Genomic DNA, 17,640 nt, shown 5'->3' on the forward strand with positions numbered 1-17,640 from the left:
CTATATATTACTGTATATCTTTCATTGTGGTGGTTCTGCAGCTCTGCAGATCGTATTATGGAGCCGCGCCTGCTCTGGTTGTAAACCAGGTGGAAAGGACCACACATGTGCTATCAATTTTGAAGGATACAGTGGAGGCATGGAGTCAGAGGGTATCTTGAAAATATTCAACAGATCAGAGCATCTATATGGTGTACGCTATACGCAGTACCTTGGTGATGGCGATTCTAAAGGTTTCCAAAAAGGGTGCGAGGCTAAACCATATGGAGCTTCTGTAACCATTGAAAAGATGTAATGTGTAGGCCACGTGCAGAAGAGGTTAGGCCCTAGACTGAGAAAACTGCGAAAAGACCTAAAAGGTCAGAAGCTCTCGGATGGGAAATACCTGATTGGTAGGGGTCGCCTCACTGATGGTGAAATAGATCTTCTGCAGAAATATTATGGACTGGTCACTAGAAGGAATGAAGGAAACCTTGTTTATATCAAAACAGCTGTATGGGCTAGTCTTATACACAAATCATCAACTGATGAACATCCCTGCCATGCTCTTTGCCCAACAGGTCCTGATACATGGTGTAAGTTCCAGGAAGCAAATGCAAATTGTGCTGAATATCAGCATAAGCACTCCCTACCTTATGCTGTTGTTGAGTAAATAAAGTCTATTTACAGGGATCTCGGCAATCCAAAGTTACTGGAGAAGTGCCTTCATGGGAGGACTCAAAATCCAAACGAATGTTTCAATCGATGTATCTGGGACCGTGTTCCTAAAACTGCTTTTTTGGGGGGGTCTACAGACACTGAAAGTAGGAGTTTTAGATGAAGTGATATGTTTTAATGAAGGTGCAACATCCAAGTGCGTGGTTATGGAGCAGCTAAGCATGGGAACAGGATACAACATGAGGCATGCACTCACTGCCATTGAGAGAAGAAGAGTTGCCGAGGCAAAGAGAATGTTCAAGGAGACTTCCAAATATAAAGAGGAAGAAAGAGGATGAAGAACTTCTGAAACAAGATGATTATGGGGCTGAAATTCATTAAACACATCAGGTTAGGCCACGACTTTCATTAAAAGCAAAGTTAAACTTTAAGTCCAATTCCTCGAAAGTTTAGTTTTCTGACATATTTAATTTAATAGACCAAAACATACTCAAGCTTGAAGGCTGAAACTTTGTACATATAATCAGTATGATAATTGTGATAATTGGAAAAAGGCAGACTACAATCACGGACCTATCTTAAAAAATAAGGACTAGACTTCAGCTACACCCAACAAAAAATTGTTGTATTTTTATGTAGTAAGTTTTAATTAATGCTGTTAATTCATTTCTTTCTGTATGTTCTCCATAGTAGTCTACTTTGTGCACACAAACATTCCCTGTATACAGCTAAAACATTGGTGGATTTTATTGATAAGTTTCAGAGATATAGGTACCTAAAGAACTGTCTACACTCTCAAACAGTAAATTAATTACGGAGGATAAAGTAGGCTCATTATTAAAATACTTGACTAACTAATTTTTCTTTGTTGTTTTATAGTTCTAAAAGGTTAATTCCACTTGTACAGTGAATTTCAGGTGTATATGAAGCATACTACTGGTGATATCTTGTGTGTGATTTGTAGTTAAAATTATGGTCCTTCACAGACATGTTTAAGCACCTAATGAAGATGAAATGAGTGATGGTGAATGAAATTGGATTTGGAGTTGGAAGGAAGCGGCTGTGGCCTATTGATTAGGAACTGTTCCGGTATTTGCCTGGAACTGAAAGTTGAAAACCACAGAAAACCATCCTCAGTACAGCAGACGGTGTGGCTCACACCCACTCTTCATTCAAATTCAGAGCTTGGCTCCATACGCGTAGCGCGTTAACATATGGAATAGGCCAGCTTGTATTAGAGTTACTCATATCCCATTGACATATCTTAAACTGGGTCTATTAGGAGGACCAAGATTCGATTCCGAACCCCATTGAAGGCATACCTGAAGATGGTTTAAAGTGGTTTCCCATTTTCACACCAGGAAAAAGCTGCGGCTGTTAACTGGACTTGAGCCCGAGCCTTCATGAAATATCGCTCCCGGTCTAGAAAGTCAAGAATAATGTACAAGATGGTACGTCGTATGAACATGCGTTCATCCTAATCTGCAGGCCTTCGGACTGAGCAACGGTCACTTGGTAAGCCAAGGCCCATGAGATCTGTAGCGTCATGGTTTCTTTGTTCATATCTTATTACTACACAGGCAGGCTATATGGCAAACATTTTTTTCACATCAAAAGCAAACAGTATCAAGACGGGGATCAAAGTTGCTTACAGCATATATTCATCAATGTTTAAATTCAACATTGTATTTTTCGTTTTCTTTTCTGCTCTTATATAATAATAAATAATAAATAAGTGCTAGAAACCCTAGAATATCAAAAACAATCTACAATTAATTCAGTTTAGGAAACCTTGACATACAGAATTACTTTGAAAATTAATTGTTCACTACTACTATTATTATTATTATTATTATTATTATTATTATTATTATTATTATTATTATTATTATTATTATTATTATTATTGTACCGGAGGTACACCCACTCCGCGAATTTAAATCAAACGCCTTTTAGAAGGCCATCTGTAATATAAACTCTGAAACTGCGAGTGGAAGAAGTTTGGACGTTTATCGTCAGATGTTTATACTGTCGACTTACGCTAGCCCCCTGGTGCGAGGATGAACAATTAATTTTTAAAGTAATTCTGTGTGTCAAGGTTTCCTAAACTGAATTAATTGTAGATTGTTTTTGGTATTCTAGGGTTTCTAGTACTTCTATCTCTTCCCGCCTGTTTAAACTTGTAGCAAATAGGGAATTTTGTACATTTATTTTATCAACCAATCAGGAATTTTTGAAATCTATTTAATTTACCAATAATATTTGTGGTATGTCCAGGGCTTCGGCCCAGAGTTTCTGGAACCATCCTCTCCGCTATAACAGCTGGGACCTCTCGGGCCATATTGTCTTTTGATCGCTCCAGTCCAGCAGTAGAGTGTGTTAGTAGAGAAGGCAGGGAAAAGCTTGCCTCGTCCATCTCTGGATGGTCCACCAGCTCAAGGTAATGGCAGACATGTTTTAATCATGTAATAGTCTCAGAAAGCTAACGCGAGTGGAAGGTTTCAAAATTCTTTCCTAATATAGTTCGGCCATATAAATTCTCAATCTGGTTCAAGATCTTAATTTAACTTAGGGAATAAAGAGTGGGAACCCTCTTGTTTTCCACTTCAACTAGGGCTTGAGGTGACTGTGATTTCGTAAAATTTAAAATTTATCTTTTCTTTGTAATTTAAACGTTCATTCCATCTAGTCACCTCCGTAGTATAGGCTTAGTCTCTGTAACTTAAGGCCATCAACCCAAATAGTGTTTTAGGTATTTTTCAAGTGTATTTCAAAGGAGTGCAACAGTTCGCCTACCCCCCTCCCAAACTTTTTGATATCCGGTCAATAAATTTAACATTTTCTTTTTACTAAGGCTAGGTAGAATGGCCACTTATTACTCCTGTTAAAGTTAACTATTATTATTCCATTTCCTATGTAAATTCGACTGTTGAGCAGGTAAAAGTTAGGTTGTGCCGTGGAGAGACATCAATCTTGTTTATTTCGGAAAATAGTCTCCTACTCAATTATCTGAAGCAAAGACGCTCTGTGTGAATGTAGTAAATTTTGGAAGCTCAGTCTCCTTGTGGATTTATTGAAGGGAGCAGCGGTGGTCTTGTAAAATTGTAACTTGGGAGCTTCAAGCTCATTTTTTAAATCGTTGTTGTCTGATTGTCTTTCAGAAATTGTTCTTAAGCCCATGAGCTAACCTGATCTAGTCCATTGTTATTTGTTTAAAATCTGAAAAGGAAAGCAAAAAAGGGAAGAAATAAAATTCCAAATTTTATCATTTAAAGGAAAATTTGATCTTTTCTCTATTAACCCATTCATGCCTGCACCTTCTTACACCACTGTCCACCACGGTATCGCCGTATCAATAATAATAATTGTACCGGGTGGTACACCTCCACGCCGCTAGTTCAAATATTGCGCCAGTTGAAACTCCTCTACAGGAGAAAGGCTGAACTTTAACAAACTGTATTAACTCAACGGTTTCTCGGAAGATGTCACTATTTGGCAATTTGGAAGTATTCTGAACTGTGTCTATTTCGATTTGTGTTTGTTTACTCCGTATCAAGAAATTTGGACATTCTCTAACAGATGTCTCTACCAAAACTATGATAACGCACTCTGGTGTAAAGGAATGTACTTTCTTGAAGAAATTTTGTATTCATAAGTTTTGTCTTAACTAAATTTTGCTCTGTCAGTTGTAGGTTGGCAATATAATCCTTTCTTTCCGCCTGTTTTGAATGTAGCCAATCAGGACTTTCTGTAATTAATTTTCCACCAATAAGGTGTTTCTTCCTCGTCTTGTGTATTAGTTTTTGCTGTTATCCAATAAAATTTTGTGGGCGGGTTGTAATCATTCATGAAACGTCTCGAATTTTCCGCGAGGGTATAAAAACTGCTGATTTTCTGGTCTCCTGGCCACTTCATCGACATCTTGCATAGTGTGTGATTATGTAGCAGGGGGCGGGTAGTGCCTCTTTCTTCGGGCAGCAGTTCATCAACAAGGTAATGGCCGTTTAATAACTTTATTTCTTGCTAGCTCAGCAGTTTAACCCTCGGGGCAGGTTCGAAACTTTTCTCATGTAACCTACGTTTAAAATGTAAAAAACATTTGGTGAAAATTCCGTCTCTTTAACTACAAATTGGGATAGAGAGTGCCTAACCCTCTCGAGCTCCCACTCATACTCTTTTGAGGTGACTACGTTTTCATAACCGTTTTCCTTCTCTTCTTAATGTAATAAAGTTTTCTTATACGTGTCCCCTCCTTAGTATGGGATTAGCCCTTGCGTAAGCGGCCTAGTGCCAAGTAGGTTTTAAAAGTGTATTAGGAGTGCAAGCTTCGCCTCCATTCAATTTTGTATTATGGGCCAGTAACTTAAACTGATGTTTTATTTTCCTCATGTAAAGGCCCTGTAGGTTGGGTATCAAATACCCCTGTTTCTTGGTGTGCCTTGAGGGCAGGTAGAAGTAAAGTTGTTTGTGCTTATAAAATTGAGAGCAGGTCAGCTCTTTCTGGTTTCTTTGGAAAGTGCCTCTATGAGGCTTGATACTACTAAGCGGGAGCAAGAGCTCCATGTAATTAAGGGTCTTGTGCCCTTTGATATTTGTGGTTGTGAGTCGAGAACTCAGACTTTGGGGCTCGTAGCCCATAATTTGTAAATTTGCATTGTACCTGAGTGTTCTTTGTTATTTCACCTAGTGAGAATTGTTAACCGTTGTTATCTGTTGATTTTGAAAAGAAAATATAACCTTGTTAAAGTTTTAAATTAACTTTAATTTTGTAGTTGAGACCTATTCCAGCCCGCACCTTCTTTCACCTCTGCAAATCCACAAAACTCCGTAATAATAATAATAATAATAATAATAATAATAATAATAATAATAATAATAATAATAATGCGTACTCATGTGGCTGTCATCACTGTTGTGTAACCCCGTTCGGTATTTCCTAGAAACCGAGCGTGTTGGCTGTGCGGTTAGTGTCACGCCACTGTGAGCTTGCATTCCGAAGATAGCAGTTTTGATCCCCACTGAAGGCAACCCTGAAAATGGATTTCTGTGGTTCCTCATTTTCACTCCATGTAAATGGTTGGGCTGTACCTTAAGTAAAGCCACGGTCGCTTCGTTCCCACTGCCAGCCCTTTTCTCTCCTATCGTCGCCAAAAGACCTATCTGTATCGGTGCGACGTAAAGCAAATTGTAAAAAATAATTCCCGGAAGGGATGAGTGATTAAGGCCCGGGAATTCTAGGCTGGCCTGAGGGCATGGGACAGCCTCTCCTTCTTTTGTGCTTTTCATCTGGTGAATCCGTGGATTTTCTGGAAGGTGAGTCTAGAACGTTCCTATTCTGAGCGTACTACGAAGATTCTAGTACTTCATCATCGGGGATAAAAAAGCAGGCTCGTTCGCCGCGAGCAAGTGGAATATTGAGTGTTGAAGTGTTGCTGGAGAGTGTGTTGGGTAATTTCGTAGTGAGAGTTGAGAAAGTGTCGTCGTGGTGGAGTACAGTGGCAATACTGTAGCTGTCGTTGTTTAGTGATTGGTGTTGAGCTGCGTCGAGTTATTGTCTTGTCGACTGATACATATTAAGTAGTTCAGTGTGTGGAGCGGTCACGTGAGCTGATTGAGCAAGTTATCGGTCTTGTCTGTAGTCAAGCCAAGTTAATAACAGGCCTGTGTTGTTACAGCTAACAGACGTGTATACGAACCAAGTTACAGGAAATGCTGGGCGAAGTGATGGTGGTGCGTGCTAAGCTAAGTGAAATGTGAGACACGTCAATCAAGAGGTTTTTTTTGCTAGTTGTTTTACGTCGCACCGAGACAGATAGGTCTCATGGCGACGTTGGGACAGGAAAGGGCTAGGAGTGGGAAGGAAGCGGCCATGGCCTCAATTAAGGTACAGCCCCAACTTTTGCCTGGTGTGAAAATGGGAAACCACGGAAAACCATTTTCAGGGCTGCCGACAATGGGGTTCGAACCTACTATCTCCCGAATACTGGATACTGGCCGCACTTAAGCGACTGGAGCTATCGAGCTCGGTAATCAAGAGTACGGCGGGATTGCCCATTCCAGGCAAATGCCAGCAAGCCGAAGATCTCTTGTGAGGACAAGGGACTTTTGTAAATAGCCACTAAAAAGTGCTGTCATTCACGGTCAAATATAATAATGTGTATGTGCGTGTACAAATTGGGTCATCCTAGATTAAATTAGTCGAATAAAACAGAAAATATTTTATTCGTAATAATAATAATAATAATAATAATAATAATAATAATAATAATAATAATGACATGTGGCCTGGTGCAGGTCTTTTGATTTAACGCCAATAGGCGACCTGCGCGTCGTGATGAGGATGAAATTATGATGAAGACGGCACATAAACCCTGTTCCCGTGCCAGGGGAATTAACCAATTATGGTTAAATTTCCCGACCCTGCCGGGAATCGGACCCGGACCCCTGTGACCAAAGGCCAACACGCTAACCATTTAGCTATGGAGGCGGACAATAATAATAATAATAATAATAATAATAATAATAATAATAATAATAATAATAATATATATATATATATAAAGCAACGTCATTTCCTTGTATCTGGTACCGTATTGCCACTCATTGTCAATTTTAATATTATGAAATACTACGAATAATATAATATTGATTGTAGATAGTCCTTTCAGTTGCTCTAGATTTTAGTAGACTCCAGAGGCTCAAAATTTCATCCCGTGGGAGTTTTTCAACACGTTGAGAACCAGTAACACTAATTTCTCCCAGTTAAATACCACCAATCGCCTAGGACCTCAGCTGGGATCGAACCCACCGTCATAGGAAAGAAATATAATGGCCAACCTGCTGAGTCACTGAGGTCGGCTCTTACATAATCGATGATTATATTGGCGACTGTTTTGGGGGCCAAGCATCAAGGTCATCGGCTTTTAACTTTCCTGGTATATGAAATGTTTAAGAAGGGAAAGCTAGCGGCCGCGATTACGGCTGACTTACCGCCCTGTAATTTCCTGATGTGAAAATGGAAAGCCACCTTCAAGTGTGCCGACGGCGGTGTTCGAAATCATTTTCTCCCTGGTGCAAAATAGCCAAAGTCACTCGGAAAATTTACACAATTCTTCCTCATTTATCACAACAATTGTTTCAAACCACATCAGTTTTTATGACTGGAGTTTCAAGTTCAATATTCAACATCGAACTGTATAGTTGTACAGTGAGAGTAACATATTTTTGTTCGCCTTAACACAGTTATCTGCAAATTTAGGAATTGCGAATATCTGTACAAAACAATTAGGGAATATGCAATATATTTTCTGCTTTAAAATTGTGCATGTTGTACGGTAACAACGTTACCTCTCGTTATACTTTAGACATTTATAAAACATCGGCCGGCGCCGTGGTGTAGGGGTACCGTGCCGGCCTCTCAGCCGGAGGCCCCGGGTTCCACTCCCGGCCAGATCAGGGATTTTTACCAGGACCTGAGGGCTGGATTGGGGTCCACTCAGCCTACGTGATTAGAATTGAGGAGCTATCTGACGGTGAGATAGCGGCTCCGGTCTCGAAGACCAAGAATAACGGCCGAGAGGATTCGCGTGCTGACCATACGACACCTCGCGACCTGCAGGCCTTCGGGCTGAGCAGCGGTCGCTTGGTAGGCCAAGGCCCTTCAAGGGCTGTAGTGCCATGGGGTTTGGTTTTTATAAAACATTCCATGTAATACTCTCCTGCCCGAGAGAATATTATTCTGTCAACCTCCATTAATATTAGAGGAAGACAAGGAAAGATTTGTGTGGCTCCTTAGTTGAATGGTGAGCCCTCAAGCCTTCGGTTCAGCAGGCCCCGGATTCTATTCTCGATCGGGTGTGGGATTTTGACTGCGTATGTTCAATTCCTGTGGCCTAGGGACTGGGTTTTTGTGTTCGTCTTAATACACTTCTCTTTATCTACATGCAACAGACCACACTAATAACTGCTACATAAAACACGCAATAGAGTCGGCGCCTGGAACGCACCTGGTCGTAAAACTGGGACAAATCCACATCAATTGCCGACCCTAATAAATTGGGAAAGTGGCCGAGAAGTAGAAGAAGAATACATTTTTTTACAACTTGCTTTACGTCGCACCGACACAGATAGGTATTATGGCGACGAAAGGAGAGGAAACGCCTAGGAGTGGGAAAGAATTGGCCATGACCTTAATTAAGGTGAAAATGGGAAACCACGGGAAACGGTCTTCAGGGCTGCCGACAGCGTTGTTCGAACCCACTATCTCTCGGATGGCAGCCCCTCACCGCACGGCCAACTCGCCCGGTAAGAATAACAAGAGGATTTGAGAACTCATTACCCCAGTTTATGTATGAGACAAATACCTAAAATAAGTATTTCCTAAAGGAGCGAATGCCATTATTCACTCTGTATGGAATGTTGTAAAATCGCTTTGAAATTCTTATCTACAGTGGCCTCCCCTGTGAACCATATGACCTTGCCGCAGTGGGGAGGCTTGCGTGTTCCAATGAAGCAGGTAGCCGATCTGTAGGTGCAACCATATCGGATGGTTATCTGTCGAGAGACCAGACTAACGAATGGTTCATCGAAAGGGGGGTAGAAGCCTTTCGAAAGTTACAAGGGCGACAGTGTACATGATTGACTGATATGTTCTTGTAATCTTACTTAACATGGCTTAGCCATGTTGACACAGCTATATGGCTGAATGCAACGGGAAACTACAGCCGTAACTAACTCCCGAGGACATGCAGCTCTCTCTGTATGAATGATGTGCTGATGATGGCTTTCTCCCGGGTAAAATATTCCGGAGGTAAAATAGTCCCCCATTCGGATTTCGAGTGGGGACTACACGAGAGGGGGCAATCATCAGGAAGGAGGATACTGACATTTTTCGAGTTGGAGCGTGGAATGTCAGATGTTTGAATCGTTGCGGTAGGTTAGAGAATCTGAAAAGGGAGATGGATAGACTAAAGTTAGATGTAGTTGGTATAAGTGAAGTACGTTGGCAGGAAGAGGAGGATTTTTGGTCAGGTGACTACGGGATTATCAACACAAAATCAAACAGGGGAAATGCAGGAGATGGTTTAATAATGAATAAGAAAATAGGGCAGCGGGTAAGCTACTATGACCAGCATAGTTAAAGGATTCTTATTGTCAAGATGGACACCAAGCCAATGCCCACCGCGATAGTGCAGGTCTATATGCCTACTAGTTCAGCGGATGATGAAGAAATCGGAAGAATATACGAAGAGACAGAAGATTTAATACAATATGTAAAAGGCGACGAGAATCTGATTGTGATGGGAGATGGAATGCAGTGGTAGACCAAGGAAGAGAAGGTAGCATAGTAGGGGAATTCGGATTGGGACAAAGGATTGAAAGAGGTAGCCGGCTGGTTGAATTCTGCACCGATCATATTTAGTTCTTGTTAACACTTGGTTCAAACACCACAAACGACGGCTGTATACATGGACGAGACCTGCAGACACTGGAAGGTATCAAATTGACTTCATTATGATTAGGCAGAAATTCAGAAACCAGATGTTGGGATTGCAAGACCTTCCCAGGAGCAGATGTGGACTCTGACCACAACCTGTTGGTCATGAAATACCATTGGAAATAGAAGAAACTGAAGAAAGGAAGGAATGCAAGGAGATGGTATCTGGGCAAGTTGAAAGAAAAGAGTGTGAGGGATTGTTTCAAGGAACATGTAACATAAGGACTAAATGAAAAATCCGAAAGAAGCACAGTACAGAAAGAAAGGACAGTCATGAAAAATGAGTAAAAATCAGTAAGGCTGCTGAAGAAAAGTTAGGAAGTAAGCAAAGATCAACTAAGAAACAGTGGAGATACTAGACCTGATTGACGAACGAAGAAAGTACAAGAATGAAAAAATGAGGAGGGCAGAAAAGAATACAGGCGAATAAAGAATGAAGTAGATAGAAAGTGCAGGACAGCTAAGGAAGAATACCTGAAAGAGAAGTTCAAGGATGTTGAAGGTTTTATGGTCCTAGGAAAGGCACATGCTTCATGCAGGAAAATCAAGGAAACCCTTGGAGAAAGAAAAACTAGGTGTATGAATATTAAATTCTCAGATGGAAAACCACTTCTAGGGAAAGAACACAAGTCATAAAGATGGAATATACAGGGTGAAGCGTAATTCGCGCACTTGGGCGTCGCAGCGCGACTCCTCACATGCCAGCAATAAAAAAATGTCTTTTACAAAATTTCGTCTTGCGAGTATATCCGGCAAAAAAAACGACGTTGAAGAGTAGCAATCTGGCAACACTGTAACTACATGTAGGGTAATTACCTCTGTCAGCAGAAGTTAGTCGTACTGTACAGTTGGTGCAGTGGATAGAGTTTTGGGTTAGCATGGAGGAGGTCGAGTGGTCGATCGTGGGTTGAGGCGTAAGTTTTTTATTTCGTAACTCTAGTCCAGGTGGTATGGTATCTGGCATCTTAATCGTCAACAGCGATTGCAGTGGGTCCTCTAGAAACCATTTGCACTTGCATACTACGATCCTAGAAATGGACGAACAATAGTTTTCATTGGTGAGCTTTAAAAGGCGCCCTTTCCACGTCGTGGGAGTAAATATATTCGCACCACTTCATCTGATAGATGCGAAACCTGTTTGTTTCAGCTGTCTATTTCTTATTAGTCTAACCAGGTATTTGTTGTTTCAGCGTTACAAAATGTTGTAAATGTAGGATACATGTGACCTCAGAAACGTGTCAGATGGAAATTAGCAAATAAAAAATGCGCCTCAACCCAGGATCGAACCATCGGCCTCCTGCATGCCAACCAAAAACTCTACCCACTGCACCAACTGTACAACACGACGAGGATGTGCTGACAGGGTTACTTACCCTACATATGGTTACAGTGTTGCCAGATTGCTATTCTTCAACGTCCGTTTTCTACCGGATATACTCGCAAGACGAAAATTTGTAAGAGACATTTTTTTATTGCTGGCATGTGATGAGTCGCGCTGCGACGCCCGAGTGCGCGAATTACGCTTCACCCTGTATATATCCAACAGTTGTATAAAGGTAAAGAAGTAGATGATAGGCTTCTGGAACAAGAAGAGGCTGTTGATGCTGATGACATGGGAGACCCAATTTTGAGGTCAGAATTCGACAGAGCTTTGTCAGACCTAAGCAGGAACAAAGCACAAGGATTGATGACATATCCTCAGAATTACTGACTGCCTTAGGAGAAACCAGCATGGAGAGGTTATTCAGTTTAGTGTGTATACAGGAGAAGTGCCATCCGATTTTAGGCAGAATGTTGTTATACCTATTCCCAAGAAAGCCGGTGCTGACAAGTGTGAAAACTATCGCACCATTAGTTTAGTATCTCACGCCTGCAAAATCTTAACACGTGTTATTTATAGAAGAATGGAAAGACAAGTTGAAACTGAGTAGGGAGAACATCAATTTGGCTTCAGAAGGAATGTGGGAATACGTGAAGCAATCATGAATTTACGTTTGATCTTAGGGGATCGAATTAAGAAAGACAGGCCCACGTCCATGGCTTTCGTTGATCTAGAAAAGGCATTCGATAATGTTCGTTGGACCAAGCTGTTTGAGATTCTGAAGGTAATCTGGATCAGATATCGAGAAAGGAGAATTATCTACTATCTATACAAAAATCAGTCTGCAGTGATAAGAATCGGTGGATTTGAAAAAGAGGCAGCAATCCAGAAAGGAGTGAGGCAAGGCTGCAGTTTATCCCCTCTCCTTTTCAGTGTTTACCTAGAACAGGTGATAAAGAAAATCAAAGAGGAATTTGGAAAGGGAATCAAAGTCCAATGAGAGGAAATCAAAACCCTGAGATTTGCCGATGATATTGTTATTTTATCTGACTCTGCAAAATATCTGGAGAAATTGCTGAATGGTATGGACAGAGTCTTGGAGGAGGAACACAAGATGAAAATAAATAAGTCCAAAACACAAGTAATGGAGTGCGGTCGAACAAAATCAGGTGATGCAGGAAATACTAGATTAGGAAATGAAGTCTTAAAGGAAGTAAATGAATATTGTTACTTGGGCAGTAAAATGACTACTTATGGTAGAATTAAGGAGGAGATAAAATGCAGACTAGCACAAGCAAGGAAGGCCTTTCTTAAGAAATGAAATGTGTTCACCTCGAACATTGATATATCATTTTTTTTACAACTTGCTTTACGTCGCACCGACACAGATAGGTTTTATGGCGACGATGGGGCGGGAAAGGGCTAGGAGTGAGAAGGAAGCAGCCGTGGCCTTAATTAAGGTACAGCCCCAGCATTTGCCTGGTGTGAAAATGGGAAACCACGGAAAACCATCTTCAGGGCTGCCGACAGTGGGGTTCGAACCCACTATCTCCCGAATAATATAGGAATTAGAAAGATGCTTTTGAAGACTTTCGTCTGGAGCGTGGCATTGTATGGATGTGAAATATGGACGATAACTAGCTCAGAAAGAAAGAGAATAGAAGCTTTTGGAATGTGGTGTTACAGAAGAATGATGTTTGATGCTTGTTGTTTAAAGGGGCCTAACATCTAAGGTCATCGGCCCACAGAAGAATGCTGAAGGTGAGATGGGTAGATATAATCACGAATGAAGAGATACTGAATCGAATTGGTGAGAGGAGATCGATTTGGCTAAATTTGACCAGAAGAAGAGATAGAATGATAGGGCACATCTTAAGACACCCACGACCTGTACAGTTGGTTTTTGAGGGAATTGTAGGTGGTAATAACGGTAGGGGTTGACCAAGATACAAATATGACAAGCAGATTAGAGCAGATGTAGGATGTAGTAGTTATGTAGAAATGAAAAGGTTAGCACAGGATAGGGTGGCATGGAAAGCTGTATTAAACCAGTCTATGGACTGATGACTCAAACAAAAACAACAACAATATCTACAATGGTTTTCATTTGAATATTTCAATAAAATGTTTTTTTGTTTTGTTATTTGCTTTACGTCGCACCGACACGGATAGGTCTTATGGCGACGATGAGGCAGGAAGGGGCTAGGAGTGGGAAGGAAGCGGCCGTGGCCTTAATTAAGGTACAGCCCCAGCATTTGCCTGGTGTGAAAATGGGAAACCACGGAAAACCATTTTCAGGGCTGCCGACAGTGGGGTTCGAACCCACGATCTCCCAAATACTGGATACTGGCCGCACTTAAGCGACTGCAGCTCTCGAGCTCGGTGAATAAAATGTTAATAACTAACCTATATGCATATATAACAAGTGGCTTCTTGTTAGAACAGTGAGCGAACTGGCCTTCCGTTCAGAGGGTCCCGGGTTCGATTCCCAGCCGGGCCGGAGATTTTAACTAACATTCATTCCAATAGCTTGAGGACTGGGTATGTATGTTTACCCCAAAACATTCTTCTTCGTATTATAAATCGCCACAGAATCACCCAATAGTGAATACTCTACATCCCGCCACATACGGTTGGCTTCAGGCAGGGCATCTGGCCGTAAAACCGGGCCAGATCCATATTTGTGTGCAACAGTTCAAACCCGCGACCCCACCGGTGCGGGAAAAGCGGTACAAAGTAAGGAGTATATATACATATGGCCTTCATTACGTTAAGAATATGAAAATGTCACGTATTTATGCTATTTTGTAATTTATTCAATATACAGTTTTTACGGGGGTTTGAAAACCATTTTTTCGGCGAAGTCTTACTGTACAAGCCGATTAAATAACATCTTAATTCTGAAAAGTTAATTCATTTGTACAGAGTAAAGTTAAGGTAAAGTAAGGGAACAGCTTTCACAAACCACCTTTCCTTTCATGAACATTTTTCTTCAGAAGTGAATTCCACAAGTGGTGGTAATTTCCTACGACTCCTCCTGTATGATGATGTGTTGACGTTTAAGTTTTTTATGGGTATCTGGTTGTACACAATGAGATTTGAACAACAATTTCTATGTACCTCTTTTCTGAGGTAAAACTTCTTATTCAAGCCTTATGAAACACTACACAGTATTAACTTGGTCACTAAAATGCAGGTGCTACTTGAAATAACACAGTTTGTACGCACCCAGAGTAATGAGCATGAGGAAGAAGATGATGGACCAGAAGACAGAGCCGGTCATGTTGGCGATTGCCTCAGGATACACGACGAACACCAGACCAGGTCCTGAAACATTGTTCAAAGACACAAGAATTTAGATTTCTCATAATCCTGATCGGTGATTATGATTTCTACTTTAAGGAGGCTCTCTGCCCAACAATAATTAGATGGTATTGGGATAAACGACTATAAACTCGGAATTAACACTTTAAACTCAATCATATATGCTTGACAAACCTTCCTTCCCGATAGAAAAACATTGTTTTTGTTGTTGAAGTGTTTGTTTTTATTATAACATTTAGAGGTTTAAAACATCGTAATTATCTGCAGTGGTTATTTTGGTGTGAGTGTTTCCTAACTTGGAGCTAGGATTATAGAAATCGCAACCATGGCTTTGCACTTTCGTGGTCCTGGAATTGGAAGCCATTTTACAAATTGCTCATGATAGATTCACGCTAACTTTCTAAAACATTTAAATGCGCCGAGCCATCCTGATCGATCCCTTGAGTTATTAGCAAGTCATCTGTTCCAAAATATAGTTTGATAATTTCCTACCAATGACATACAAGCAAGTAAGTATGTAAGTACGCAGTTAGATCATTTCTCTACCAGAATTGATTTTATCTGTTAACCGATATTGTAAATACAGCAAAGTATTTAATCGTCCCTTGTTACTCAAGTTTAAATGTTAATGTTCAAATCTTGTGAAATGGTTATTAATCTTGATATGGATTTCGATTGTTGTATTAATTCTCAAAATTTCTCTCTAGTGCAAAACTAAGAGAAGAAGACAAGTTTTATTACTCCGTTTACGTGATTTGGAACAGCAATGAAATGAGACGAATGAATACTATGAAATACTGTACACGTTTTGTGAAAGTTTAAAATAGATATGCCTAGTTTGTTTGCATATCCCAAGCGCATTCTTCTATACTGTATATGTTTTTTTTTGCTAGGGGCTTTACGTCGCACCGACACAGATAGGTCTTATGGCGACAATGGGATAGGAAAGGCCTAGGAGTTGGAAGGAAGCGGCCGTGGCCTTAATTAAGGTACAGCCCCAGCATTTGCCTGGTGTGAAAATGTGAAACCACGGAAAACCATCTTCAGGGCTGCCGATAGTGGGATTCGAACCTACTATCTCCCGGATGCAAGCTCACAGCCGCGCGCCTCTACGCGCACGGCCAACTCGCCCGGTATACTGTATATGCAAATCACGAGCAGATAGGAGATTCCAAGTGAACGACCAGAGGTGAAACATATAACTTTGAAATAATTATAATTATTGGTTTTACGCCCCACTAACTGCTACTTACCGTTCTCGGAGAGGCTGAGTTGTCGGAATTTTTTTCCACAGGAGATCTTTAAGTGCACGATAGGCGTATTTGAGCACCTTCAAATAACACCGGACTGAGCTAGGATCGATTCTGTCAACTTAGAACGCCAGTGCTTTATCATCTGAAAAACTCAGCCCAGAAATGAGTGTTAATAAAGCCTAATAATTGTGCTGTTTTACCCATTAAAACAACTTTCCCCACTGTAGGTGGTACGGTACTGCAATTCTGGTTATAAAATTACAGACTTTGTCATCCTATTTGTTGTCACAGTCAATAGAAAACATACTTTACTTGAATACAGTCAGGTAATATTTCTTATCACTTTTATCAGGATCATTCGTATTTTCAGAAATCTTCCCCATGGCTATTTCTCTCTCCTTTCTGACAATTACTCCTACACAATCTTTCAGGACACATTATCACCTCAGTCTTCTACCACAGTACGCTCATCCTTTAACAGATGGAAGTATTATTATTTTTAAATCAATACTTTTAGGCTGAGCCCTTAAAGTTATCTTTATTTTAAAACTTTGCAATACTTTCTAAGGCAGGAGTAATGCAGGGTCTTTCAAATCCTAATAAAATGTAATTAAATCCTATTTTATAGGCACATTTATGCATCTAAATAAATAATTTTTATACAGTTCGGACTAGAAGTAGCATTAAGTGAGACTATCAAATGGCAAAGCAAGTACTTTTTTGTAGTTGATAATATGCATCTGCATTGAAACCATATTGGCCAATTATAGTGAGCTTTTCTATATTTTACACAAATATATTAAATTATAACCAACATTCCTATAGGATTTTTCAGTTGTGCGAGGTATGTAGACACGTCTGTCAACCTCTTATGGAACTGAGAGTTTTCTTTCGTGCATCATTGCGCATAATCCATACCTTGTTCTATTTACTGATCAATAAAGAACTTATCTTTTTGGTTTTGAATCCGACACTGACCTTCGTAATATTTTTCAGAAAAAATAATATTTCAATACAGTCAAATGTATAATTGATATATAATGTATAATTGATTATCTCAAATCCATTGGCTTTTCCTGTCCCATCGTCGCCATAAGACCTATCTGTGTAGGTGTGACGTAAAACAAAACGTAAAACGTAAAACAATAGCAAAAAAAAGCAAAAGTATCCATTGGCTAAATTTTACCATAGAGAAACCTAATTTACATATGTGTCAATTTATTACCAACATTATAGTTCCCTATTTTATATGAAATTACCATTGATTAGGAGGTGTGGCACACATAACAATCACTGTTTGAAATAAAATCCATTTGACTTCACGTTATCGTTCACCAGGAAATACGTTCTTTCTTAATCTGTTTACCCTCAGAGGATCGTTTTTCCCTCGGACTCAGCGAGGGTTCTCATCACTACCGCCTCAAGGGCAGTGTCCTGGAACGTGAGACTTTGGGTCGGGAGATACAACTGGGAAGGATGACCAATACCTCGCCCACGCGGCCTCACCTGCTAAGCTGAACAGGGACCTCAAGGGGGGTGAGAAGTTTGGAAGGGGTAGACAAGGAAGAGGTAAGAAAGCGGACGTGGCT

At 40.5% G+C, this 17,640-nt stretch overlaps 1 protein-coding gene across 1 annotated transcript in view; it reads right to left on the minus strand.

The window, feature by feature from the left end:
* SerT (Serotonin transporter) overlaps nucleotides 1-17,640 on the minus strand; it is a 1,090,530-nt gene that overhangs the window by 92,974 nt on the left and 979,916 nt on the right. Inside the window, exon 9 of the mRNA XM_067141695.2 lies at nucleotides 14,703-14,801. Within this exon, the coding sequence (XP_066997796.2) occupies nucleotides 14,703-14,801 (99 nt within the window). The remainder of the gene's footprint in view (nucleotides 1-14,702; nucleotides 14,802-17,640) is intronic.

The sequence above is a fragment of the Anabrus simplex genome, chromosome 2 (assembly GCF_040414725.1).
Source record: "Anabrus simplex isolate iqAnaSimp1 chromosome 2, ASM4041472v1, whole genome shotgun sequence".
Taxonomy (NCBI): domain Eukaryota; kingdom Metazoa; phylum Arthropoda; class Insecta; order Orthoptera; family Tettigoniidae; genus Anabrus; species Anabrus simplex.